Genomic DNA, 24,037 nt, shown 5'->3' with positions numbered 1-24,037 from the left:
TCATGCGCGGATAGGTATACACATTACTCGCCGACAGACCACCAGCAGCAGCCAAGCTTGAACAAGGACGAATTTGAGAAAGACGATTATATTCTTTTTACCCGCCAATAATGCATGTCTACTATCATGATGCGTCAATCATGGACGGGCCAGGCTGTTACGCCCCCGATTACCACATATGCCCTATCTGTCTAGGAATGTGAGAATGCCTTGCCATCCCTTGTTACCAGTCACTACCAAAGTACTCCTTCCTTCCTCAAAAATCTATGTAAAAGCGCAAACAAAACATGAGGCCCAAATTTGCTCTAGTGCTCGAGCAGCCTGAGCGAACCCTGAACAACCACGTTCTCAAGGATCGAACCTGGGGGAATGTCGATGGTCGAGCCCTCAGTAGCGACAATGATGACGGTACCCTTGAAGGTAACACCACGACCAAGGTTGACCGGACCAGTGATGGTGAGATGGTCCAGCTCGACAATCTTGGGGATCGATGGGATGCGTGCTTGGAAGCTGGAAACCTTCTTGAAGTCGCTACCAAGCTTGATCAGAGGGGCGGGACCGAAGCGGTTGGGGTCAATCACCAGCTGGCCGTGCTGGAGTGTGTAGAGATCAGACTTGACAAGCATGAGGTCAGAGCATGTCTTGACAGGCAAGAACCTCCTTCGGGGAACGTTGACACCATGTGCGTTCTTGAAGTGCTTGATGGCAGCACCGACAGCCGTCTCGAGTTGGAGGACCGAGATGTCGGCCTCGCCCTTCTTGTCAGCAGGGATCGACTTGCCGTTGGGGATGATTTCCATGGCAAGCTCGTTGGCCTCGACAACACGCTTGATGGCCGCGAGGTTCATCCAGATGTTGTTGGTGTTGAAGTACTTGAACTTCTTGATTGACTTGAACTCGTTGACGTGCTCCTTGGGAACCTGGGCAATTTCGAGCAGACGGACAGAGCCTTCGTAATCGATGATAGTACCACCCTTGACGTCAGCCTTGGTCTTGTCCGTCAACTCCATGATGTACTCGGCCTTGGAGTCAACCATGTGCTGGAGGATGCGGAGGTCGACAACGGCACCCAGGTTGTCGGCATTGGAAAGGAAGATGTACTCGATACCGCGCTCCGTGAGCTTGTCAATCATGCCTGTGTTGTACAGAGATTCAAAAACGTCACCGTGACCTGGGGGGTACCAGTTGGAGATGTCTGAATTGTACTCCTTGGGAGCGGGGAGGAGCGAGTCCTTGAGGATACGGGGGTACCTCGACTGGTTGAATGTGAGAATGTCAATGTTGTGGCCCTCGTACTTCTTGATGATGCTAGCAGTGTCCGTGTCGGTGTTGAACGAGTTCATGAGCACGAATGGCACGTTGACGTCGTATGTGCGGTTGAGGTACTCAATCTGGCGAACGGACAGGTCCAGGAAGGACATGCCGTCACGGACTTCAATGACTGACTTGGGGCCAACGCAACCCATCGAGGTACCGAGACCACCGTTGAGCTTGACGACGGCGAGCTTGTTCAGGTATTCAACACCCTCGGTGTTGGCAAGGTCATCGTAGTTGACAACCTGCTCCGCCTTTGGGGGTGCGATGCGGTTCCAGTCAATGGCAGTGCCCTTAGCCTTGTCATTGAGGTACCGGCGGAACAGCGCGAAGAAGTTGTCCATCTCCGTCTCGAAGTACTGCGACCGTCAGTATGTTGTGCCAATACGACCAAGTGCCCCTCTTCGATGTCCGCAGCGGATGATCATGACCATTTTCACAACCATGGGCAATTGACCCTAGTGAGTGTATTGTATGGTGCGAGCAGCATGTGGGGGATCGAAGAGGGCCATCGAGCAATTGAGACTGACCTTCTTCTCAGCGGGATCGGTGACGGTATCGGCGAGCTTGTTGAGCGCATTGCGCATTTGCGAGGCAGCGACATTGGTCGATGTGTTCTCGAATGCCTAGGTAAAATAATTGCGTCAGTAATTGGTAATTGAGATGGCGGAAGCGGAGAATGCATCGCTGGCGGTGTGAATGTTGTAAGACCACGACTGCGAGGCCGCGGAGTATACACGCAGGCGGTGCGGGGCAGATGGTTCCGGAGAGCTGCAACTGCCGCTCTCACAACATGGCCTGACAGCTCGAGAGAAAGGCTTGCCAATGAGTTCTCATCCCTGCACAAAGTAGCAGGAAGCCGCCAAAGACAGACGTCCACGCGGGCCCAGGCTCGCCAGGCACGAGGTGTCCACTCGGCACAGACTGAGAGTGGTGAAGCCGAGGGGAACCAAAGCAGTTGAGCCGATGGCGAAGAGAGAGAAAACAGCAAAGCAAAGGGGAAGACGGGCAGGCTGCACAGCGACAGCGGACGTGTGTACTTACCACATGGGACTGTGACTTGCCGTGGTGGCGCTGGGAGGAGAAGCCACCCTCACCCTCAGCAGCAGAGGGCTTCAGGTGGGAAGGGATCGCGCGAGATGCCATTGTGATGTTGGGAAAAAGGTAAAGACTTGAAACAGAAGAGGAGTGTCGGGGACAGCTGTTGTTGGGGAGCTGGACTCCTTATAGACAAACGGGTCGAGCTTGGCGCTGGACGTGGGGCAAGGCGAGAACGGGCTCTGCCTGGTAGCAAGAAAAGGCTTGGGGGGGAAGAAGGCGAGTAGTGAAGAGACGGTGTGCATCTGGTTTTTTATACCTGCAGTCTACTATTGCCGCCCGGAGACAAGAAGGGCAGTTTTGAGCGTAGCATCTCTGCATGGCAACGGCGACGCCGCCAATGGATCCTGCCCACATGTCCAGCGCGCCGTACCTCGTGTCCTCGTCTGCTGCTATCAATTGGGTTGCTCCCACGCTGGACCTGCTCTGCTGTCTGCACAGAGGCTGCCATTGTTTGTTTTGCCAGGCGTACACTGCCTGCAAAGCACCACCACGCCCTCTTGCTGTACCCACCTCGGCGCCCCCTTCACCGACGTCTCAGCACACCCATTTGTGGCTCTGGCTGCCACCGGCCCCGGTTCGCGGCGCTGCTGGCTGCTATCCGGCCGTCTGTCCGAGTCAATGTCAAGAGCACCCATCGAATGAGCTTTGCGGCCGCCTATCTGTTCAGCCTCACGATGCACAATTGTTGAATAATTTCCCTGGGAGCTATGTCGATAAACTGAAAAGCCCCTCATCTGGTCTCCGCGCTAGCAGGGGGGGCATGCAGCCAACCTGACGTAGCCCGCGCGACCGCCTTTCCCATTGCTCCCCAACAATCTTCCCCGGCATGCGGGCAACGTCCCAATTTTCCTGGCCTGTGGCGAACGCGCGAAATTGAGGCAAATGCCCTGCTATTCCTGGAACACCCGCTTCCTCGTCGACGGCTACCTGCCCAGTCTGGCCACCATGTACGTACTTGCACAGTCGCCTTTGGGAGACATTGTGCTTGCGCCATGCTCTACGCCGAGAGCATATCTGCTTGCATGTGTATCACTACTCCAGGGGTAGAGTAATAAGTAGAGTACCACTGTGGTTGGCGCCACAATGTACACTCAACGCCGTCCCGAGTTCAGCTGTCGCTTAAAACACGTGGGGGATCTACTACTAAGGTTGTGTATTGTAGGCTTACAGCAGCGATGCCCTTGCTTGACAGACGTTTAGATCAACGCCCCCTTCCGTCCTACTACGAGCAACAACAACCCCTCGTGGCGGTTAGCTTTATGGATGTAAGCCTGCCAGCTCATCGCCAGTCGACACTGTACCCAGACCGAGGACTATCCAAACTCTACAAGCCCTCACGCCGTGTAAGACAGGGGGCTAGATATTGGGTGGGGACCAAATCGCCGCCGGACACGCTAGCGGAGCTTATCCACAGAGTATACTACTCGATTCAGGAACACACGTTTTGATTTCTTCCCGTGGCTTGCGTCTCGCCAATATCTGCACCCGCCTCTATGGTCACAGCCATGTTCTGGTTCGCTATTACCAACCACATTCCATGTTCTGTCAAACATGTTCTCGCCTCAATCCGAACGCACTGGTCGCGTAATCTCCACAGCTGGCGCGTCGGCAAAAGGTACGGCGTGGGGCTTGCCAACTCGCAGCTTGATCCATGCGCCCTGATCCACATCTTGCGTGAAGAACTTCTGTCTAAGCTCTTCGACAAGCCACGCTAGTAGGCTCTCAATCGTCTGGAATGAGGACCCTGAGATCAGCTGTGGCTGGTCAGTTAGCGTCCAGTGCTGAAGCTGAACACACTCACCTCAAACAATAGGCTCTCCAGCTGTGGATAGTCGTCGACGCGAGAGTCAGCGATTCCATCTATCCAGATATTAACGTCCACGGGCTGCTTTTGCAGTCTCTCATTCGCATTGACACCAATTAGGCAAGGAATGCGGACGTTGCGCAAATAAAGTACACTCGAGCGTGTTCCCGACTTTTCAATACAAGAAGTCGTGTGGCCTGCCCCTTCGCCGAGCATACTCCCCTTTTGGTAGCACACGTTCGTTTCGATGGCGTATATTTCAGTTGAACCTGCGACATCGCGCACACACTGTGAGATTGCAGCTGAAAGCGCAGATGTGCTCGTCCAAGCCGGTGTATCGTTTCCGAACCTTGCTTGGATAGCTTTGCTGAGTATACCATAGTGGACGGTGCTATCGTCGACGGAGTCGGTGGAAGAAGCTGAAGTGAATTGCTTGCCAAGAGTAAGAATGACACTGATAAAGGCCCTTTGCTTTTTCTCACGACCCCAGACGTCTTTACCGGCATTGACGACGACTTCCAGGTTCTGAACCATAATCTTGTCGTAGTGTCCACTTTGAATAAGCTGCGCCTCCCATTGCGCCTGCCGCACTATTTGAGCCATGACTTGGGGGTTACACCAGATCCTCGGGCGAAGCAAGAGCTTTGATCGCGCCTCCTGTGGCGTCTGAGGATAAGATCAGAAGAAAGGCTTGGTCATTATGTTAGTCATAGCTGCACAGAGGTCTTTCATGCTCAGCAAGAAAGTAATTGCTTGAGAATTTCATAACAACTACGCATGTGCCCTCCAAATATCGCTGATCCAAACGGCATCGCAAGGTATTGCTCAGCAAGCCACAGCGCCAATCAAGTTCAACACCAACTCGAACACCTTGTCGATTACTTCTTGTCAATCGATGATATCATTGAAACAACGCTGATTGCGGCACAAACATGCGTGAAAAGGGCTGAGAGATGTTGGTGTCACTTACAAGCTGGAGAGATGTCACGTCAGGCTGGATGGTGGGGTTATGACGGACGCCCTTTGAGCGCTCAAGAAGCACGGACGTCTTTCCCGAGCTCCGCAATCGAACATTCTAGCTACACATCAAACTACAATAATTCAAAGCTGCTCCCTCAGAGGCTATACACGACAAGTAATTCGTAATTTCTGTGCAGGAACAGCTATCTTTTCACATCAACAACATGGCGGATGCACTAAAAGCAGAGGGCAACAAGCTCTTCGCCGAGAAGAAGTTCGCGGAGTCCATGTAAGTTCCCCGCAAACATGGCGAAGCCTACCATTTACTAACAAGGTATAGCGAGAAGTTCTCACAGGCCATCGAGCTCGACCCTACAAATCACGTCCTCTATTCGAACCGATCGGGCGCATATGCATCTCTGAAAGACTGGAAAAAGGCACTTGAAGATGCAAACAAAGTTACAGAGATCAAGCCCGACTGGTCAAAGGGCTGGGGGCGAAAAGGAACTGCGCTACACGGCGAGGGTGATTTAGGCATGTGAAATTTGTGAACATGGGAGAATTCACTACTGACAGCAAATAGTTGGTGCATCAGACGCCTTTGACCAGGCACTCAAGCTCGATCCCAACAACGCCCAAGCCAAGTCGGGTCTGGAAGCCGTAAAACGTGCAATCGACGCCGAGGCCAGTGCCGACGGCGCAGGACTTGGTGGTATGTTCAACGATCCAAACATGATCGCAAAGCTGGCAGCCAACCCAAAGACTGCGTCTCTGCTCGCTGATCCAGAATTCATGGGCAAGCTTCAGATGCTGCAAAAGAACCCCAACATGGCAGGCCAGTTTATGCAAGATCCTCGGTTCCTGCAGGTCATGAGCGTGCTGCTAGGTATTGACATGTCTTTTGGTCAACCACCAGAAGCCGGTGGTGCAGGTGGTGCAGGTGGTCAAGAAGCAAGGGTAGAGGAAGATGTCGAGATGCCCGATGCGCGCCCAGCACCTGAGCAGCCGAAGAAGGAGCCTGAGCCCGAACCCGAACCCGAACCCGTCGAAGAGACTGAGGAAGAAAAAGCTGCTAAGCAGGCCAAGGCCGAAGCTGATGAACTGAAGAAGAAGGGCACAGAGTTCTACAAGAAGCGACAGTTTGACGAGGCCATTGAAAACTACAACAAGGCATGGGAAACCCACAAGGACATCACATACAAGACCAATCTGGGAGCAGCCTATTTTGAAAAGGGGGATTACGAGTCCTGCATCAAGGCCTGTCAAGAGGCTGTTGAGTATGGTCGAGAAATCCTCGCAGACTTTAAGATCATTGCAAAGTAAGTGTTTCGCCAACAAGTCACATGGTTGTGTCTAACGCTTTTCAGGGCATTTGCACGTATTGGTACCGCTTACGAGAGAATGGGCGACCTCAGCAACGCAATCCTCTACTACCAAAAGGCGCAGACTGAGCACCGTACACCCGAGGTACTTGCCAAGCTTCGTGCTGCCGAAAAGGCCAAGATCAAGGCAGAGAAGGAGTCGTACATTAACCCGGAGGAGGCTGAGAAGGCACGCGAACTTGGCAATGCCAAATTCAAAGAGTCGGACTGGCCCGGTGCGGTTGAAGCGTACACGGAGATGATCAAGCGTGCGCCTGATGACCCAAGAGGATATTCTAACCGCGCCGCCTGCTTCATCAAGTTGCTCGAGTTCCCATCAGCCATTCAAGACTGCGACGAGGCCATCAAGCGCGACCCTGATTTTATCCGAGCATACCTGCGCAAGGCCCAAGCATACTTTACCATGCGCGAGTACAACAAGTGCGTTAACACGTGCACTGAAGCCATGGAGCACGACAAGGAGGGCAAGCATACGCGGGAGATTCAACAACAAGAAGCCAAGGCATTGCAGGCACAGTATGCTGCCCGTGAGGGTGAGACTGAGCAGGAGACTATGGAGCGTATCCAGCGAGATCCAGAGGTGAGTTTTGAGTCAAGCTGAGACTGTTGTTACTTTTTACTAACAAAACGGTAGATTGTTGGTATCCTGCAAGACCCGATTATGCAAGCCATCTTGCAACAAGCAAAGGAAGATCCTGCGGCGCTGCAAGAGCACTTGAAGAATCCCGAGATTCGGTCCAAGATCCAGAAGCTTGTGCATGCGGGCGTGATTCGCATGGGACGGTAAAGAAAGAAAGAAAGAAAAAATGGTCTATATCTTTTTGTACCATGATATGGGTGTTCTTTTTTTTTTTCCTCCATGAACAGGATCTTAGATGGTAACATGTGAGGGGATGGTTTCAACGGCCGATTGAAATGCCTAATGTTTCGACTCAAGCCTAAAGATTTGTATATTTATATGAATCTTGTCCTCTTCTTTTTTTTCCTTAATTCTCTTCTTTTCTTCTTCTTGTCTGCATAGCGATTACGGGTAATGAAACAACAAAAAGTTGAACAACCATGAGACCGCTTCTTTCCCTTCTTCTTCTTCTTCTTCTCTTATCTTGGCCCCATCTTCTTCATACTTGTATCGTACCGTGGCATGTATGCCAAAGTGTGAATCCACGTTTTTCCATAACCGCAAACTTTGATCAACCCTCCCCCCCTCCCCCCCCCCCTTGCGGGTCAAGAACAAGGGGAGTGAAAAAAAAAAGAAAATAAAAGCATTTGAATTTTCTTTGGTAAACTTGTTTTGTCATTATTTGAATTTCCATGTTAGACGCCACTAATAAAATCGAGCAAGCGCAACAAGGCGCCATTTTCGACCCTGCAGCCCTCGCCCTCCCTCTGAGCGCGACGCAAGCCCTGGGCCAACCAGATGCGAATGGAGTGGGGATCGAGGTTACGAAAGTTTTGCTGGCGAATGAGGACGAAGGCTTGTGCGCAGAGGGTGGTGCTTTCGGTGGGGGAGGGCGGGGGCCGCGTCTTGCAGGTTGTGCATTCGGGGTCTGAGGGGGAGGATGAGGGTGAAGGGGGGGAGAGGAGGGCTGGGGGGTCGGAGCAGCAGGGTGGGGGGCCACTGGCGGTTGCGGGGTGGGAGGGGAGGGAGAGGGGAGGGGAGGTGTTGGGGCTGGGGCTGGAGTTGGCGAGGGAGAGGGAGAGGGAGAGGGAGAGGTTGGTGGGCAGGGGGGAGAGGAAGTAAGTCGAGTCTGTCGTCATGGTCGTGGGTGTGGTGGTGTCGGTGAAGAAGGATAGGTCTGGGAGTTGGGACATGTCTGGGTAGATGGCGTCGTCCTGAGAGGCTGGATTACTGTTGCTGCTACTGTTGTTGTTGTTGCTGTCGTCTTGTGCCGGGATGAGAAATAGTGCCGTCTGGTTTTGAGGTGATGTTGATGTCAGTGGTGGCGTGATGGAGATGATATCTCTTCCTAATACTCCGCTTTCCATGTTTCCACCATTGTATTCGTCTCTTTGCGCGGCTTGTTGTCTGAGTATGGCGATTTCCGCTCTTGCCTCTACTAGTAGTCTCTCCGTCTCGGCCAGCTTGCGTTCCAGTGAAGCGACGTGGTCGCGTTGACGGGCCCGATGTCGTCGTTGGTTTTCTCGCACTCGGTTTAGTGTGTGTTCTGCAGATACGCGGGCGCGCTTGGTTCGTGGCGCGCTCGTCCCTGCACTTGTGTCTGAGGATGAAGGAGATGAAGAAGAAGAAAAAGACATAGGGGAATAGGCTGGTGGTGTTTGGTAAGACATGATGGCGTTGGATATTTTTTTCTCCTTGTTTCTTTTTGAAGGGTGTGTATTGGGTACGATTACGCGACAAAAGTTTGAAGTGGCTTCTTCTTTCTATATAAATGGGAGTCACAGAGTAAGGTTTTGTGGGTTTAAAGTGTAGGCCACTCAAAGAGGGTAGGGATGAGGCGTTGAGTGTAAGAGCTTGGCGATAACATATCGATGAGGCCGTTAGTTGATTGGCTGAAAAGCAAAAGCGAAACGACTTGCAGCCATGGGGATTAGCTCCACGGCAACGGTGTGTGTTGGTAAACGTCTTCTTCTCTTGCGTGCACTGCTTGGCAAAAGCTTAACTCTTGATTGTCTTTCTTCTCGAAAACTGTCATCTTGATTGATTTCGTGCAGCACGACATGACATTGAGATCACGTGCTGTGCTTACTACATGGGATGAAACAATCAAGCCTGTCATGGCCCCTACGCCAGACCACGCAAGAAGAGTTTCATCCTGTGATCCATCCACTCAGTGTCCTTTTTATTGGCTCCACCACCCGCAATATGACCCCAGATGCTAGGAATGACCTCGACAAGACCGTTTTGCAGGCTCTCGACCTCCCTGTGGCTTACGTAGGGCCTGAAATATTGATCCATTTCGCAGGGCATGAGGAGAACTTTTGCTTTGATGCTCTTGAGTGCATCCTCGAAATTCCCACCTTTGGTGCAGCGAGAAATATCACCCCGTTGCCACATGCCCAGCAGGGCCAGCAGATCGTCGGCAGCCCAGCCTTCGTAGCCTTGGATATTTGTGACATCGTCCCAGTCGCGCAGTTGCTGGAAGCCCATTTCCTTGTAGCATTCCTTGTCGAACCATTCTGCACTTGTTAGCCAGGCCGAGTAGGCTTTCCCAAAGGCTCTGATGCCTCTTGCCGGGCTGGCGGCATGCTCCAGGGCAGCCTTTGGGCCTTCGAGAAATTGGTAGTTGTGTCTGCTTGTCTTGGCCGAGGAGCAGATGATGACTGCATTCTTGATAAAGTCGGGATGTGAAACCAGCCAATGGTAGGTGATCTGGCCGCCCATGGAGAAGCCCAGCATTGCATCAACGTCTTTGATGCCGAGCTCCTCGGTCAGAAGAAGATATTGGGCATTGATGCAGTCCATGTATTCAATTTGGGAGGGAAAGTTTGGAGTGTTGGAAGGACTAGAGGATTCGCCATTGCCAAGGAGGGCAATGAGGATAATCTTGTGATTCTTCAAGGCGCCATGTGCATAAGTTTGGGTGGTGTTGAGGCGGCCTTTGAAACAGGTGTGGACGACTGCAATCTTGGAGTTGTGTGGATTGAGCACCTTGTAGGCTAGTTTGAGCTTGGGTAGTGTGGAGGCATTGTGGAAGGTGAAATCCGAGACCTCATAAGTCTGGAGAGGCTCGGAGGTGGGCCGAGAAGACATTGGCACGCGTGTTGTTGGGAACAGGAGCGATAGACTATGGGAGTGGGTTGTATTTGGCGGGGAAGAACGACGGAGGGGTATAGTATGTTTCGGAGGTTATGACGATAGTACGCATGGGTCTCCGTTCCGTCATGGTTAGGTGGAGCCCCACTTGCGGCTCCAGGGAGTGCCAAGTCGAAGCTTCATTCAACATTGTACGTATGGGTGTTGGCACACAAGTTGCTTATCACGAAAACTGTCCCGGTGCGAACTGCCATGTATGTATGTATGTATACGGCCAAGAGGGCTTCACACGGTCTAGACGAGGGGACAGGGGCCATGCTCTCACGGAGGGGTACGTGCAGTGTACATTTTTAGACTCTCGTGTGTGTCTGTCCCTGTGGAATGATGGCTGACGGAATCGGGCCAGTAATTTTGGTTTCGTGGCCCGGTCAGACTAAACTCTATGCTTGCGACGCGTGTTGGAGTGACATGGTTATGGTTGAGATGAGATTGAGGATGATGATCGGTGGAGGGTCGCGTGTGGCTAGTGAGCTGGCGGGGCAAAGCGTGGCATGAGGAGTGCAATGGCAATCTCGTTTGGCAGCATGTCCTACTGCTTGTGGCTGGCGCATCGTGTGTAAAGGCAGGCGGGCGGTCTTGGCGGGCGTGTGGTTGGTACGGCAAATGTCGAGTAGGGAGGCCCATCGTCATATCGCTTATTTAGTGCTGAGGCCGATATGGCTCCTCTCCGGGCGCTAACAGTCTGAGGCACACAGTAAGCACCTTGTTCCCATCCCACATGGTAGTAGGACCCCTGGCCGCCACGGCTGGATGAGTTGGAAGAGGGTACTTGCTACATACAAGTAGTACATGTGCGGCCATGTGTCGGGTCGAGGCATTGTGCCCATGGGGCTGACGGCGACTACCGTGGATTGGCGTAAGCTTGCATGGACTTGGCCGCAGAGTTGGTATTGCCCACGGCCCATTTTCACCCAAAGCTAACGTCAAAGGGGAGCGGACCAGGGGCCACGGCGAAGTTAGAAGGTGAAGATCCTTGTCGCCGCCTTATCACTCGACGCTGCTGTCATGTTTCGGGCATAGACGGCTGCGTGGTGTTCCCATCTTGGCACGCTCGACGAAGTATCTGAGTTGCAGTCGCTGCGACACGAGAGCCCGCCGTCCTCTGAACGCACGAGGCTTTTTTTGCATCGTTGCCGGCGCTGGCAGGCAAAAGAGGCGGGCAGACGCGTAGTGTAGCAGCTGTCAAGACGCGTGAAACAGCTGCCATGGCCGTCATGGCGCCGGGGCCGCCGTCTTGACAGAGCAGAGCCAGACAGCAAAGTGCTTGCTGACGGCCAGCCCGAGGGTCTCTCGTATTGCGGGCGCGAGCATATCCACACTGGCTGCGTGGTACCACGGCGTGCTGCACTGGGCTGCCACGCGCAGGCAGGCCGGATCGAGTGCAGGTGGAGGCATGAGCATGCGCAATCTCGCTCGGGCGCATTTACGAGGGCGTTTGGAAGGGCAGAGCCAACACGGGCGTGCAATTAGCGTGCACCCTGGCCAATTTGGCCTTGTCGTCGAGCTGCATGTACCCTCTCCGCAACGACCAACGCTCTGATCTCCCGCCCTCGTGTTGCCGTCTCTCCTTCGCCGCGTCCCTCTCTTGTCTTTCTTTTTTCTTGCTTGCCCGTTGCACGCCCGTTGCTTCTCGTCACATGCATTGCAAGAAGCGCTCTGGCAACTGCTTGTGCGAGTGAAGCCGTTTCATATGCTTGGGCCCTGTTAGAGAAGCCCCATCCCTCTCCTCCGCCAACCCACCTCCCGCCCCCGCTGCCGCCGCCGCCAATTGAGCCCTGGACGGGACGCCGAAGCGACCTCACTGCCTCGCTGCCTTTGCAACCACGCACGCGACCACATTGCTCGTCCACAAACGCCCTCCACTACGCCTCGCCGGCCCTGTGCCACCTTCCTCCCCCCCCACCTCTAACCACCACCACCAACACCACCAACGCCTCCACCGCCCCGAGTCGCGCCTACGCACAGCACCATGGTGGACGCACACGAACCCGCCAGTAAGCTCTTCTCAAAGAGCCGCTGGAAGACCAAGATTCTGGACAAGACCAGCGAGCTCGCCGCCGCCAACGCAAAGAACAAGCCTGTCGACAACACGGTTGACAACGACGATCTCAGCGCCTTCCTCAAGCCTTCGACAGACCGTGCCGCCCAGCAGCTGCAACAGCAAGAGGCTGCTGCCGCCGCCGCCGCCGCCTTTCTCAACCGCCCCCGCATAGATGTTGCCAGTGCCCAGCGGTGGCCGGGTGCCCAAGCCATTCTCAACAGCGCAGCAGCAAAGAGCCCAGGTCCGGGAGGCTTGAAGTCGGGCACGCGCAAGAAGGGCCTCACCGTCGCTTTTGTGCGCACTGTCCCGGAAGTCATAGGCCACGGCGGCGACGAGTGTGAGGACCCCGCCATCGAAGTGGCCAAGAACAAGAAGCCCGTGAATGTGCCCGCAGTGGAGCAATTGCCCTCCGAGGTGCCGCAGGACGACACCATCCCCAGCCCCCGCCTCAATGGCATTGGCCGCGCCCCTTCACAGACTGAATACAGGTCACATGCACAGACAGAGTACAAGACAAACCTCACCAGGACACGCACAAATCCCGGCGAGCTGTCCCCTCCTCTGAACCAGAAGATGCAGCTCGGCCAAATCACCACCACCGCACAGCTCCCTCCCACCCCGCCGCGCCACTTGGGCCCCATGGGCCTCGGCGAACGTCCCAAGGGCCTCTTGCGCGCGCCCACTGGTTTTGACTCCATGATAGAACCTGCAATGCACCAGCCTATGAGGCGGTCGAGCGAAGACTCGGTCTACTCACAAGATTCAGACAACCTCTCGCCCGTCGTATCCAAAGCAATGTCTGCACGCGAGCCCACAATCCAAGAGGAGGAGGATGATTTCCGACCAAAGTCGCTCAAGCGCAGCCAGACTGGCTTTAGCACCATGGGCGAGCGACTCGACGACGAGCCCGCATACCCCGTACCCACAGTTCCGCAAATGCCCAACCTACATGGAGCCGGACAGGAAGATGACGCGCATGCTTCTTTTGCAGCAAGAGCCAAGCAAAAAATGCGTTCAGAGGAGGGCAGGGCCTTACACGAAGCGGCGCAGCGTGCAGCATCAGGTCAACGGCGGGATTCAGAAGAGAGCTCACAGCGCTCGGTTCCAGGGACGCCCCTCAGCAACGCACCCATGGACTCGAGGACATCACCACGCAGGGGGCTTGAGACTGAAGACCCCCAACGATCAAGAGCCCGTGGCCCATCTCCCGGACAGAGACCAATGGCATACCCACACGACATGAACACGCGCGTGCCCTCGTCAGGTTCACCGCAGTATACACCTTCTGTCACTTCACAAACCCCCGCCTCGCCCCTTTCTCGATCCGATCCTTTCTCCAACCCGTCCGTGCAACGAGCAGCCTCAACCGCCGACAAGCCCTATCCTCAAGCTTTTGATGAAATGCCTCATGTCTCCAGCCCGCCCCAGCCTTTGGCAGGAACATCAGCTTTTCAACAACAGTCCTCGCCACCGTCCTCGATACCCGCAGCGCTTGCAATGCCGTCAGGCCCACCAGGTGCTCAAATGGCATCCCGCAGTGCTTCTGGAGCCACCAAACCCACTGCGCCACTCGGTCGCTCCGACACACAATCTGCGAATGAACTGGCATATCGCGACTTTGCTGAGCGCGTAACCCATATGAGAGGCATCTTTGAGCTTACAGCCCAGCTAGGTGGCAACATCTACAACCACACTCCCATGCAATGGCTTCGGGTCGCCACTTGGTGGTTTCTCAAAGGACGTACCGGAATGGAAAATCTCATTAGAAGTCAACACAAGTCGGCTGACCCGCCACAAGAGCGGCTTGCCCAGCCTCACGTCGATTTGGCCAAGGTGTGGTGGATCATAACTAAAGTCCTCCCGAACCACCCTGGCCTGCAAAAGTACGGCGATGGATCTCCAGACGCCCAAGTCGAACTCGCTCGACAGGCAGGTGATGCTGCGGGCGCAGAGGTTTATGACATCCAGAATGCCATTGGCCACTACATGAGGTTACTAGTCGGATCGATGAAGAAGCACCACAGCATGCCTCCTACGCAGGCCCTCATCCAGGGCCAGGACCAAGCGATATGGGAAGAATACCCATCATTTGCTCCCGATGCCGCTAGTGTGCTCAGCTCTGGGCTCGCCGGCCAGCCAAGCGGCCAGCAACAGGTCAGCCTTTCGCAGTACATTCCTCTTTCCGACACCAAGAACGAATTCTGCTACTTCCGCATGTTCGTCAAAGCTTCGTTATCGACCGATGACCCCGCCACAGATCGTGTGCCAATGAACGTCGTCTTGTCCGTCTTGCGACCCAAGGAGGAATACTCAGCCAAGCTCGCCATCTGCAGTCAAAATAGCCTAATCAATCTCCTGGTTGGTCCGGGCTCAGCCATCACATGGAGAGACGTCAACTGGAAACAACAAATGAACCAGATTACTGTGCAGCTACGGCACGGATTTCTTCTTACGCTTGCCCTCCATGAAGCAGACTTCCGTAGTCTATGGTCTATTGTCAGTCATACCAGCCGGGTAGAGTCGGATCTGCGCGAGCGAAGAGACGAACGATTTGCGTGCAAAATGTACCTCCGCGAAGCCACGTACAAGGACCCAGCGAACCCATCCATGTTCTCCCAGGAACGAATACCAGGCTGTAGGCTACTGGTGTTCCAGAAGATTGAGCTTAGCAGCGAAGGTACTGGAAAGCGGAAACTGCATCGAGGTTACCGAATGGTACTGGTCACGCCACAGCAGCACAAACAAGTCAGCTTGGTCAATCATGAGCTTGGAACGAAACAGGAGCCCATGAACTTTGAATACATCACTGAGCCAGATCAAGCTCCTGCCTTGAGACTACGTTTCCGTGAAGAGGGCCCAGACAAGCGGTTCAGGATGTGCATGGCCCACCTAGTCTTCCAAGAAGGCAAGGATCGCAATAATCTCTTCGGTACATTCACTTCTATGAACGTTGCACCTGGCGAAACCACTTTTGCTCAGGTCGCGCTCAAGGGATTTCACATTGAGAGTGCCGACGAGACAGAGGGCTTCAGCCAAAACGGGAGTCGCGTACTCGAAAAGTTGCAGTGGGTTGAGGCCAAGGTGATGAATCAAGATCCTGAAGCTGCAGGATTGGAGTCGGCGCCTACTGTTATGAGCGAGAGCTTGAGAATCATGTGCAGGCATACTGCCGGTATTGTCTCTGACCGTATGAACTTGGGTGAGTTTTGCGTCACTTTTCTGGGTGTGCATGAGAAAAAAAAAGATTAACAGATGCTAGGTCCGGGTGAACTTTTGGTTCGCCTTCCAGTCGACGGTTCTCCCGAACTCACACTGCTCCGCGAGCCCCAGCAAGATATGGCCGTTGCCATTGATGGCAGTCGAACCGATCCCGCTGTTCCTGAAGATCTCGCAAAGTTGCTTCAGACGCTCACGAGCGCGTCAACGATCCGACGTCTGACATTTAACTCGTTTGATGATTTACATACATTCCAGCTTGCTGTGACTGGGTTCCAGGTCAAGTTTGATGGGCTCGCAGCTTCTTTCTCTATTTCGCGTCGACGCATGGTCGTTCCCATCTACAAGCAGTGGACCGCCAACCGACTTCGTCTCCAGATTGTCGAACAAGACAACATTGTCCAACTCCTCGCCTTTTTCGAAGACTTTTCGCACGCCGACGCCATGAACTTCCAACTCCGTCTGACGGACACGTTTGAAAAGTCAGACAAGGGAGGCAAGTTTGGCCTGAAGCTTGTCGATGCCAAGTTTGCGCTGCCCGTGGATGAACGACGAGGCGAAGGCAAGATCCAAAAGGCCGAAGGCAGACTGACGGGATGGTCTGGTGTCAAGAGGCGCTTTGTGTGCTTGGATGAGATTGAATATCCTGGTGAACATGATGACATTCTCATCATGTTTGACTCTGCAGAGAGTAAGTTTTCGTTCTTTCTTTTTTTCTTTTAAAAAAAAACAAGAATCCGGAATAAGAAAAACTAACGTTTGTGTTTCTAGCGCGTGATTGTTTCGCCGACTCTCTGCCTGCTGCTACTATGGAGCGCAAGTTTACCGTGCGTAGGAAGATTTAATTTGAGAGTTAGTAGAGCTTTACTTGGTAGTATCTCTCTCTCCCTCTTTCGCAGTATTTCTCGCTGCTACAAAGCCTGCGTGTTTTTCCTTTGTATAACAAGGTTTCGAATGGGTAAGTGGACTTTGCTGCTTGTTTTGTCCCCCCCTTTTTTTTTCCTCTCCTTCTTCTTTTCCTTCCATTGTGGATAGAAGGGTGCTTTCTTTTTGGCGGGGCTTTATTGTTTCTGGTTAGGAGTTTTACGGCGACAATATCAACGGGAGCTCATATATGATATCACCCACCCCCCGCCCCCTCCAGGATGAAAGAGGGGGGGGAAGGGTTTCAAGGGGGAGAAAGGAATTTTTTTTGTCTATCCCTTGTTCTCTTCTTTTTTTTAAACCGTTCATGCAACTTGTTTCTTGTATTTTGCTCTTTTGCGTCTTCTAGATCCAAGTTTAGCCTGGGCTGCATCTTTTTTTTTCTTCATTCGAACTTTTGAGTTCGAGGTCTGGAAACCAGATTGTAATTTGTACGGGAAACGGAATTCCCAAGGTTTAGTCAAATAGAAAGTGTGCATAGCCAAAAAGGGGGTTATGAAGAAAGGCTTTGTTGTAGCTGAAAGTTGCTACAAGGTAGAGAGCACAAGCAAGAGGAGAAAGGAGAAGATCAATAGGTAACCCATGATCCCCTTCGCCGTGCGATTGGGAGAGATATGCAAATTAAACCAGTTCATTCCCATATCTTTCTCGTCCAATTCACTCACTGTGTGATCAAGTAATGTAACAAATATACGGCAACAACGTATAAACAGAAGCAAGAATGTAAAGTATTATTATACTACTAGATACTTGGTAACTATGAAGGGAGAAAAAAAAAGGGTTAAACAAGGGGGGGAGGGGGGGGACCCAGTCCCGCAGGTGGGGCAAGCTCCCTCTAGCTGCAAGTATGGCAAGAAAAAAACAAACAAACAAACAAAGGTATCCAAGGGTTGATGGCAGGCAAGATTGATGAAGAGAGTCGTTAATGGTCGTAAAATGCGGGTTGCGGGTTGGAAAAAACAAAGAACAAAACACAAGGATATATGTAACGTCGTGTTGCCTCCCCCCCCCCCAAGAAAGCAAAACAAGAGAAGCTGGGGGGGAGAAAACCAAAAAAAACACATGTGTGGTATCCAGAAGCGAGTTTGGCGTGAGTTTTTTATAAAAAAAAACGGCATGTGTCAGGGGGTATGAAGATGAGAAAGGCGGATTTGCATGATAAAACATCCGAAAGTCCCCTCTTGCTTACTGAATGACGCAATGTAAAACAAGATAAAGAAGCTGGAGTGGTAGCTTCAGAGTGCAAATCCTACTTCCTCACCTACACCCATGCTCTCTCTCTCTCTCTCTTTCCTCATCTACTGCGAGATGGTGGGCGAGTCAGGCGTCACGGGATCGATATAGTACCTGTTTCCAATACTCCGTCTAATCTTCTCCCTCCTCTTCTCGGTGCGACGTTCCTTGATCTTCTCTTTTACTCCAGATATTCCAATGTACTGAACATGGTACTTCTTCAAGCCTGGAATACTCTTGCCTTGTCTCCATGTGCCGCGGCGACGGCGAGACTGCTCGTATTCGATTGAGAGGTTATCAGGGACAGACGAAGTGCGGCGGAGATCGTGGTTGGAGCGGCGTTTGGTGATACGGCCACCGCCATGCCGTCCCAAAGGTTGCGTAGGAGCTTGAATGCCAAGTTTGGGTGAGGACGAGGAGCCATCGCTAGATGAACGAAGAGATTGGGCAATATGTGGGGGAAGATTGACATGGTGTCGGCGTTTATTCGTGCCGTGGCGCTCAACACCAAGCGAGTTGCCAATCAGGAAACCACCCGACCCACGAAGGCCGCCTTTTAGCTTTTTGAGAGTATTGGCTCGTCTTGGTGCCTCTGGCTCGGGCTCTGGATCTTCAACGTCGCTTGTGTCGCCTCCTTGTGGAAGTCTTTCGTCTTCCTCGCCATCGTCCTCACTGTCAGAGAATTCATCCCAAAAGCCGCGTGGGCGCCAAAAGGGATGAAGCGTGCCGTCTTCGTCGTTGACAGAAGAGGCCTGTGGATTACGGTACGTGAGCTTTTCCTCGTCATTGTCGTAACGCGCACGGCTGGCCCCTTTGCGAGTCAACAGCGGTGTAATGAGGTTATCAGAATAGCGGCGCGCTCGCTGCAGAACAGACAAGCGGCGTTGTGGATTCGAGTCAGAACGACGAGGCGGCCCGGGTGATGGAGCCATTGGCTTTTCCAGTTCCTCCATAGGCGTTGGAGGAATAAAGTTAATCATGGGCGGCTCTGGAGGTTCTCGAGGGTTTTCAAGCGATGACTGGGCAGAGTTGGTCTGTGGCACATCCGTCTGCATCGGAGGGGTCGAAGGCTCAAAAGTCAACGTCGGTTGCTGTAGTTGTTCTTCATTGCTGTTTTGTCGACTAGTCGCAGGGGGTGATGCCACGGCTGGTGTAATACGAGGATCCTGCGCGGTCAAGTGTGAAGCCTCGGTCAATTGGCGCTGTTCCTGCAGCATCGAGTTTCCACGAGCAAGCTGCTGCACGACAAGGAGAGAGTTGTTGTTGTGGGGAAATATGCTAACAGCAGTAGCCTCAGTGACTTCGACCGTGTCGGAAAACTGCGAAAACGGGGTGGATTGGGAAAAAAGATGCCGAGCCATGGCGTGTTCTTCGGTCCGTGAAGCCGAACGCGAACCTGCCCGATCGAAGCTGACCCGGCTCTGGTCACCCGAGTAGCGGTGCCAATCAGGCGAGGCTGAGGAACGGTCCAAGGGGAGTGAGAATCGCTTTGGGTCCCAGGAACCTGGTCGTGATGAGCCCGGCCTTGACGCGCGAGAGGCTGGCCTTGAAGGACGTGAGCCTTGTCGCATAATGGGCGATCCATCCTTGGTGGGCGGAAACTTGTTGAGGTTCTCGATTGTAGCAGGATTGGGATTGGAAGCAGCAACCAGAGTAGCGCCTTCGGCAGTTTCGCGGTCCCCAAGAAGACGTCGGACCCGATCGAGCATGGCAGATGGCACCTGGGCTTCTTCCGCAGGATTACTGGCACCGATGAAGACGTCGCGCTCAACGGGCTCATCTGTACCCGGACTGGACAGCTTGGGAGGGTCATTTTCAACTCCAGTTGGCAGATTTGCATCAGTGACAACGAGCGACTGTCTCACTTTTTTCGACGTTGGTGACATTTGACGTGGCTTTGGCGATATAGGCGGTGATGGTGCGCGCAGAAGCACAGGTGGCTGAGCAAAAGGGTTCTTCTCCTCGTGCGGGCTTGCAGGGGGCAGTATTTCTGAAAAGTTACGAGGTTTGGAGGACCGAATCGTGCGTCTTGCAGTTTCAGGTGCCGAGTTGATGCGCTTGTGGTGGCTCCCGCTCAGCCTCGCTGCTGCACTGTGTCTGCTCAATATGTCGGCCGCAGGCTGTAGCACATGGCGGACAGACTCTTGGTGCGCTAGCGTGTGTGCTGAGCTGTCAATGGTCCTCTGTCGCAGTGACAATGAAGGGGACATGATGCGATGCGATGACGAAATGTCGGACACAACACTGCTTCTGCTATTCCGGTCAGCAATGCTTGTCCTCTTATGCACCAAACGATGGACCGGAGCGCTGTCGGCTTGCGACACAATGGAACTGCGGTCCGAATGCGTGAGGGAGCCAACGTCTGTCGAGGAGCTCATGTCTCTCCTGTATGCCATGTTCTTGCCAGAGTGTCGCAGGGTTTGCTTCCTTTGGGGTGGCGTGACTATGACCTGGGCCGACACTACAGTCGAGGCTACGGACGCAGTCGAGAGCCGCTTGCTGCTGGCCTCGCGCTGCTTCTCTGATGACATGCGCCTGTTTTCCGAGGGCCAGCCAATGGATTGCGCAAAGTTTTCGACGGATGGCGTGGTCGGGCTGCTGTGGCCGACTTGGACGCGTTTGCGCAGACTCGAGGCACGTCTAGCTCTGGTGGGCGAGGGCGAGGCGGTTTCGACAACGGTGACGGCGGGCTCGGGTGTTTTGCGAGGAGATTTTGATTGCGGCCTGCGCTTCTTCCGGACGGTGACATTGCGCATGAGCTCTGTGTTCCATTCGCGGTCTGGGATGTCGTCCATGGTCGGGGATGCCTGGTCGGGGGTTGTATCCACCGTACCCGCCACATCTCTGGCTGTATCCACCTGTTTGGTAGGGGTAACGGGAAAAGAGGGAGCTTGCAGGCTAGTTGGGGTGACATGATTCTTGTCTTGTTCAAAAGCAAGGCCGAGTCCGTGGTCTTCTTGGACGGTGCTGAGCCTGTCAGTGGGTGGTGTTGCACAGGTGCTTTCTTCGCGGTCAGAGGCGAGGGGCTCTTCTCTTGCCGTCTGGAACGAGGTGGCCCGGGAAGAGGGATACGTATAAAGCGGCGGGCGCTCGAGGGTGGCATTGGAGCCGTCGGAAACATTTCTTCGCGGCGGACTGGGATCGGGCGTTGGTGGGCTTCTGGCATTGACGGGCGTGCTGAGGGACGACTTTTGTGATATGAGCGAATTTCTCACGCTGTCGGCATGGGGCGGCTGCTCTGGGGCGGGAGAAGATTTGCCATCTTGCGAGGCCGTGGGAGGTGTAGGCGGAAGGCCGCTGTCTGCTCCATTCAGCCCTCGCGGCGAGGCGAGCAGGGTGCTGTCCTGGCTGCAGACGGTGGAGTCGCTGTCGTCGGTGGACTGTGAGGCATACGAGTCGTCGCGCTCGAGGGAGGGAGGGACTGGACGGGTTGGGTCGCTGCGGCGCGGGAGCTGTTTGGACTGGCGGAGGTTGGGGGCAGCGTTGAAGGCCGACTCGAGGCGGGCATAGACGCCAGGCGCGGGTTCGGCCATGTCGCAATGAGGAGGGCGATGGGCGGTCGTCGTGTGCCTGGTGGTGGACCCTGGTGGCAGTTGGTCTGGCTTCAGGACGAGGCCATGGCGTCGGGGCGCAAGAGGGCAGGGGGCTCGTGGCTACGTGTAACGGCGGCGGCGTCGGGAGGGGGCCAGCGGTGCCTGGCGGCTATGTAGGGGGCCGCGATGGCAGGGCGGTTGGCCGTGGGCTCTGTCGAGGAGAGGGTGTGGTGGTGAGGCAGGCAGCCTTGAAGGTGCAGCGCCAAGGCCGGCGTTCACGATAGAGGACAGCAGGCGCACAGCCGGGCGAGCGAGCGAGGGATCGAGCTGAGGCGGTGAGTGTCGCGGCCGGCGAGGATGCCGTGGATGCCGATGGGGTTGTTGTCGTCGAGGCGGTTGTCGCCGTCGTGGCAGCGATGCGGGGCGGGCGACGAGCAAGAATTGCAGCCAGGGGGGCGGGCGACGGCGTGCGTGGGTGTGGGCGAGGGAATGCAGGGCGTGCTGTGCTGTGCTGTGCTGTAAGTATGTCTGTGTGTCGATGCGCATGCCGGCCTGGGCATGAATGGCCGCCTGCATGTGTGGCCCGCCCAGTCCAGACCATCCCATCCCATACTATACTACACTGTCAGGCCGATGCAGTCCAATTCCTCTCCTCCCTCTCGCAGCGGCATACACACTGCTACCACCACTACCGCTACCACCACTACCACCACTACCACCACTACAACACTGTCGTTGGGTGTCGAGCGGCTGGCGGGCGCTGACAGCATCAACAACGCCCCCCAGCGCCGCCCTCGTCTCCTCATTCGCCTCCACCACGACGCCATTCTCTTCACCCCGACCATTCTGCGTCACTTCCATGCATCCCCCTCTTTCCCCTCGTCCGTCCTGCACACCCCCTTACGGCTGCCCGCATTCACCTTGAATCATGTGCTTTCCCACCTCCCAGCCCCATTCCACACCTTGCCCTCTCTCTTCTAGACTCGGCACAGTCGGACGTGCCTGCACGAGTACATGTATCCTCCCATGTCCATATCTAACTATGTCCTGTACAGCTGGCCATGGCCTGCATCTACTTACCCCCTCGACTCTCTTCGGTCCTTCACTGCACAAAGCTCTGCAACAAGCTCCAGGCCTGTGCTTGTGTGGCGTCGCCCCATGGCAGCCACGCCATCATGTTGCTGCCGCCAGTAAGCAATGAATATCCAGCATTGAAATTTCATTCAATACCAGCCCACAGACTGGCATATCGCAAAATTGTCTTCTCCGCGCATCAGCCTTGTGCTACACCGCCACATAAGCCCATACTCACCAACACCACTCCAACTCAACTCCCCACAGCCATGACAACAATGAACGTCACAATGCTGCAATGCCACTATCCGTCTGTCAGTGGAGCCTCAATACCTCAGTGTTACAATGTACAAGGACCCACGTGACGTCACGAGCAGTCAGTGCCATTCGCACGCTTCCCTCTCACTCTTCATCACATTGGGTCCCAGCAACCTCCACCATGGATATAACAATGGCCCAGCCAAGCACTAGACACAACACCACACACACACATACGGTTTCAGTTTCACTACATATTTGATTACATGATTCCAATTCTTCTCCAAACATGCATGCCATCGCAGTCACCCAATACGGTCCAATCTCCAATCTAAAAGCAATCAACCTCCCACCTTGCGCAGACCCACAAGGCTACGACATAGTCGTTCGCGTAAAAGCTTGTTCTGTAAACCCAGTCGACACCAAAGTCCGAGCAGGAACCTACGATGACTACCCAGACTACTATGACCGAGCCCCTAGTCTACCGCAAATCCTCGGCTTTGACGGCGCTGGCCTAGTCGAGAGCGTGGGCTCTGAAGTTGCACACTTCAAGCCTGGCGATCAAGTTTACTACTCCGGCTCGCCCATCCGCCAGGGAAGCAATGCAGAGTTTCAGCTTGTAGACTCACGCGCAGTCGCGCTCAAACCGAAGAGCTTAGACTGGGGCCAGGCTGCCGCTATGCCCCTAACCTGGATCACAGCCTACGAAGCCCTGGTTGAACGAATGGAGATTCAGCGCGGGGAAAATGCAGCCATTCTCATCATCAACGGCGCAGGTGGTGTCGGCAGCGTCGCCAGCCAGATTGCGCGCCATGTCCTCAATCTGCCCGTTGTAGTGACCACGGCATCAAGGGACGAAACAGTCAAGTTTTCAAAAGACGTCGGGGGCGCTACACATACCATCAATCACCACGACAACATTCCCACCGAGATCGAGAAGCTCAAACTAGACGTTCCTATCAAGTACATCTTCATCACGCACACACCAACATCGGGCTACCTCGCTCCTGCAGCAAAAATCTGCGCCCCTTTTGGAAAAGTCTGCTCGATTGTTCAAGACAAGGAAATGCCCATGTATTCTACAGAGTTCATGGCAAAGAGTCTGGCTTTTGTTTGGGCCCTGTTGGGCACTAAGCCATATTACGGCGTTGATGTCGAAAGCCACGGCAAGATATTGAAGGATTTGGCCAGGATGCTAGACGAGGGAACGATCAAGTGTCATTGTATGCACAAGCTCAAGATGGATGCCGAGGGAGTGAGCAAGGCGCATGAGATTATTGAAGGCGGCAAGGCCGTTGGCAAAGTAGCGCTGGAGTTCTGAGAGTGTATGACCAGTTGTAGATATCACATGAGAATGATTACATAAAGGCCAAGGGTCACGAAGAAATGCCTAGTATTCCATCCTTTCCTCCGGCACTTCAG

The 24,037-nt window shown here is 54.2% G+C and overlaps 8 protein-coding genes across 8 annotated transcripts; 3 read left to right on the top strand and 5 right to left on the bottom strand.

The window, feature by feature from the left end:
• Positions 1 to 72: 72 nt before the first annotated feature.
• PSV08DRAFT_198328 (UTP--glucose-1-phosphate uridylyltransferase-domain-containing protein) lies at positions 73 to 2,529 on the bottom strand. Its single transcript, XM_014219183.2, has 3 exons — positions 2,359 to 2,529; positions 1,845 to 1,940; positions 73 to 1,673 (listed from the first exon to the last, which is right to left on the bottom strand). The coding sequence occupies exons 1-3, from the start codon at positions 2,458 to 2,460 to the stop codon at positions 306 to 308; spliced, it is 1,566 nt and encodes a 521-aa protein (XP_014074658.1). The 5' UTR covers positions 2,461 to 2,529; the 3' UTR covers positions 73 to 305.
• A 1,297-nt stretch (positions 2,530 to 3,826) lies between these two features.
• On the bottom strand, positions 3,827 to 5,207 carry PSV08DRAFT_280449 (uncharacterized protein). The gene is made up of 3 exons (XM_014219184.2): positions 5,190 to 5,207; positions 4,217 to 4,909; positions 3,827 to 4,169 (listed from the first exon to the last, which is right to left on the bottom strand). The coding sequence occupies exons 2-3, from the start codon at positions 4,820 to 4,822 to the stop codon at positions 3,978 to 3,980; spliced, it is 798 nt and encodes a 265-aa protein (XP_014074659.1). The 5' UTR covers positions 4,823 to 4,909; positions 5,190 to 5,207; the 3' UTR covers positions 3,827 to 3,977.
• Positions 5,208 to 5,347: 140 nt separating this feature from the next.
• PSV08DRAFT_400239 (uncharacterized protein) lies at positions 5,348 to 7,636 on the top strand. Its single transcript, XM_066093588.1, has 5 exons — positions 5,348 to 5,468; positions 5,520 to 5,713; positions 5,763 to 6,498; positions 6,547 to 7,141; positions 7,196 to 7,636. Exons 1-5 carry the CDS (start codon positions 5,404 to 5,406, stop codon positions 7,346 to 7,348), a joined length of 1,743 nt encoding a protein of 580 aa, XP_065949389.1. The 5' UTR covers positions 5,348 to 5,403; the 3' UTR covers positions 7,349 to 7,636.
• A 239-nt stretch (positions 7,637 to 7,875) lies between these two features.
• Positions 7,876 to 8,850, bottom strand: PSV08DRAFT_387062 (uncharacterized protein; the record flags this gene model as incomplete). Its single annotated transcript, XM_066093467.1, has 1 exon — positions 7,876 to 8,850. One exon carries the CDS (start codon positions 8,848 to 8,850, stop codon positions 7,876 to 7,878), a length of 975 nt encoding a protein of 324 aa, XP_065949388.1.
• A 319-nt stretch (positions 8,851 to 9,169) lies between these two features.
• PSV08DRAFT_280418 (Alpha/Beta hydrolase protein) lies at positions 9,170 to 10,498 on the bottom strand. Its single transcript, XM_014219186.1, has one exon. It carries the CDS (start codon positions 10,271 to 10,273, stop codon positions 9,305 to 9,307), a length of 969 nt encoding a protein of 322 aa, XP_014074661.1. The 5' UTR covers positions 10,274 to 10,498; the 3' UTR covers positions 9,170 to 9,304.
• Positions 10,499 to 12,305: 1,807 nt separating this feature from the next.
• On the top strand, positions 12,306 to 16,574 carry PSV08DRAFT_198317 (uncharacterized protein; the record flags this gene model as incomplete). Its single annotated transcript, XM_014219188.1, has 3 exons — positions 12,306 to 15,576; positions 15,637 to 16,284; positions 16,365 to 16,574. 3 exons carry the CDS (start codon positions 12,306 to 12,308, stop codon positions 16,436 to 16,438), a joined length of 3,993 nt encoding a protein of 1,330 aa, XP_014074663.1. The 3' UTR covers positions 16,439 to 16,574.
• Positions 16,575 to 17,725: 1,151 nt separating this feature from the next.
• PSV08DRAFT_387051 (uncharacterized protein) lies at positions 17,726 to 21,283 on the bottom strand (the record flags this gene model as incomplete). Its single annotated transcript, XM_014219189.2, has 1 exon — positions 17,726 to 21,283. The coding sequence occupies one exon, from the start codon at positions 21,281 to 21,283 to the stop codon at positions 17,816 to 17,818; it is 3,468 nt and encodes a 1,155-aa protein (XP_014074664.1). The 3' UTR covers positions 17,726 to 17,815.
• Positions 21,284 to 22,904: 1,621 nt separating this feature from the next.
• On the top strand, positions 22,905 to 24,024 carry PSV08DRAFT_400235 (chaperonin 10-like protein; the record flags this gene model as incomplete). The annotated part of the gene is made up of 1 exon (XM_014219190.2): positions 22,905 to 24,024. The coding sequence occupies one exon, from the start codon at positions 22,905 to 22,907 to the stop codon at positions 23,934 to 23,936; it is 1,032 nt and encodes a 343-aa protein (XP_014074665.1). The 3' UTR covers positions 23,937 to 24,024.
• Positions 24,025 to 24,037: the final 13 nt, after the last annotated feature.

Source organism: Bipolaris maydis (assembly GCF_028858645.1).
Source record: "Bipolaris maydis strain C4 unplaced genomic scaffold PSV08scaffold_4, whole genome shotgun sequence".
Taxonomy (NCBI): domain Eukaryota; kingdom Fungi; phylum Ascomycota; class Dothideomycetes; order Pleosporales; family Pleosporaceae; genus Bipolaris; species Bipolaris maydis.
Note: the sequence above shows the minus strand (reverse complement) of the source record. Positions and strands in the feature narration are given on the sequence as shown.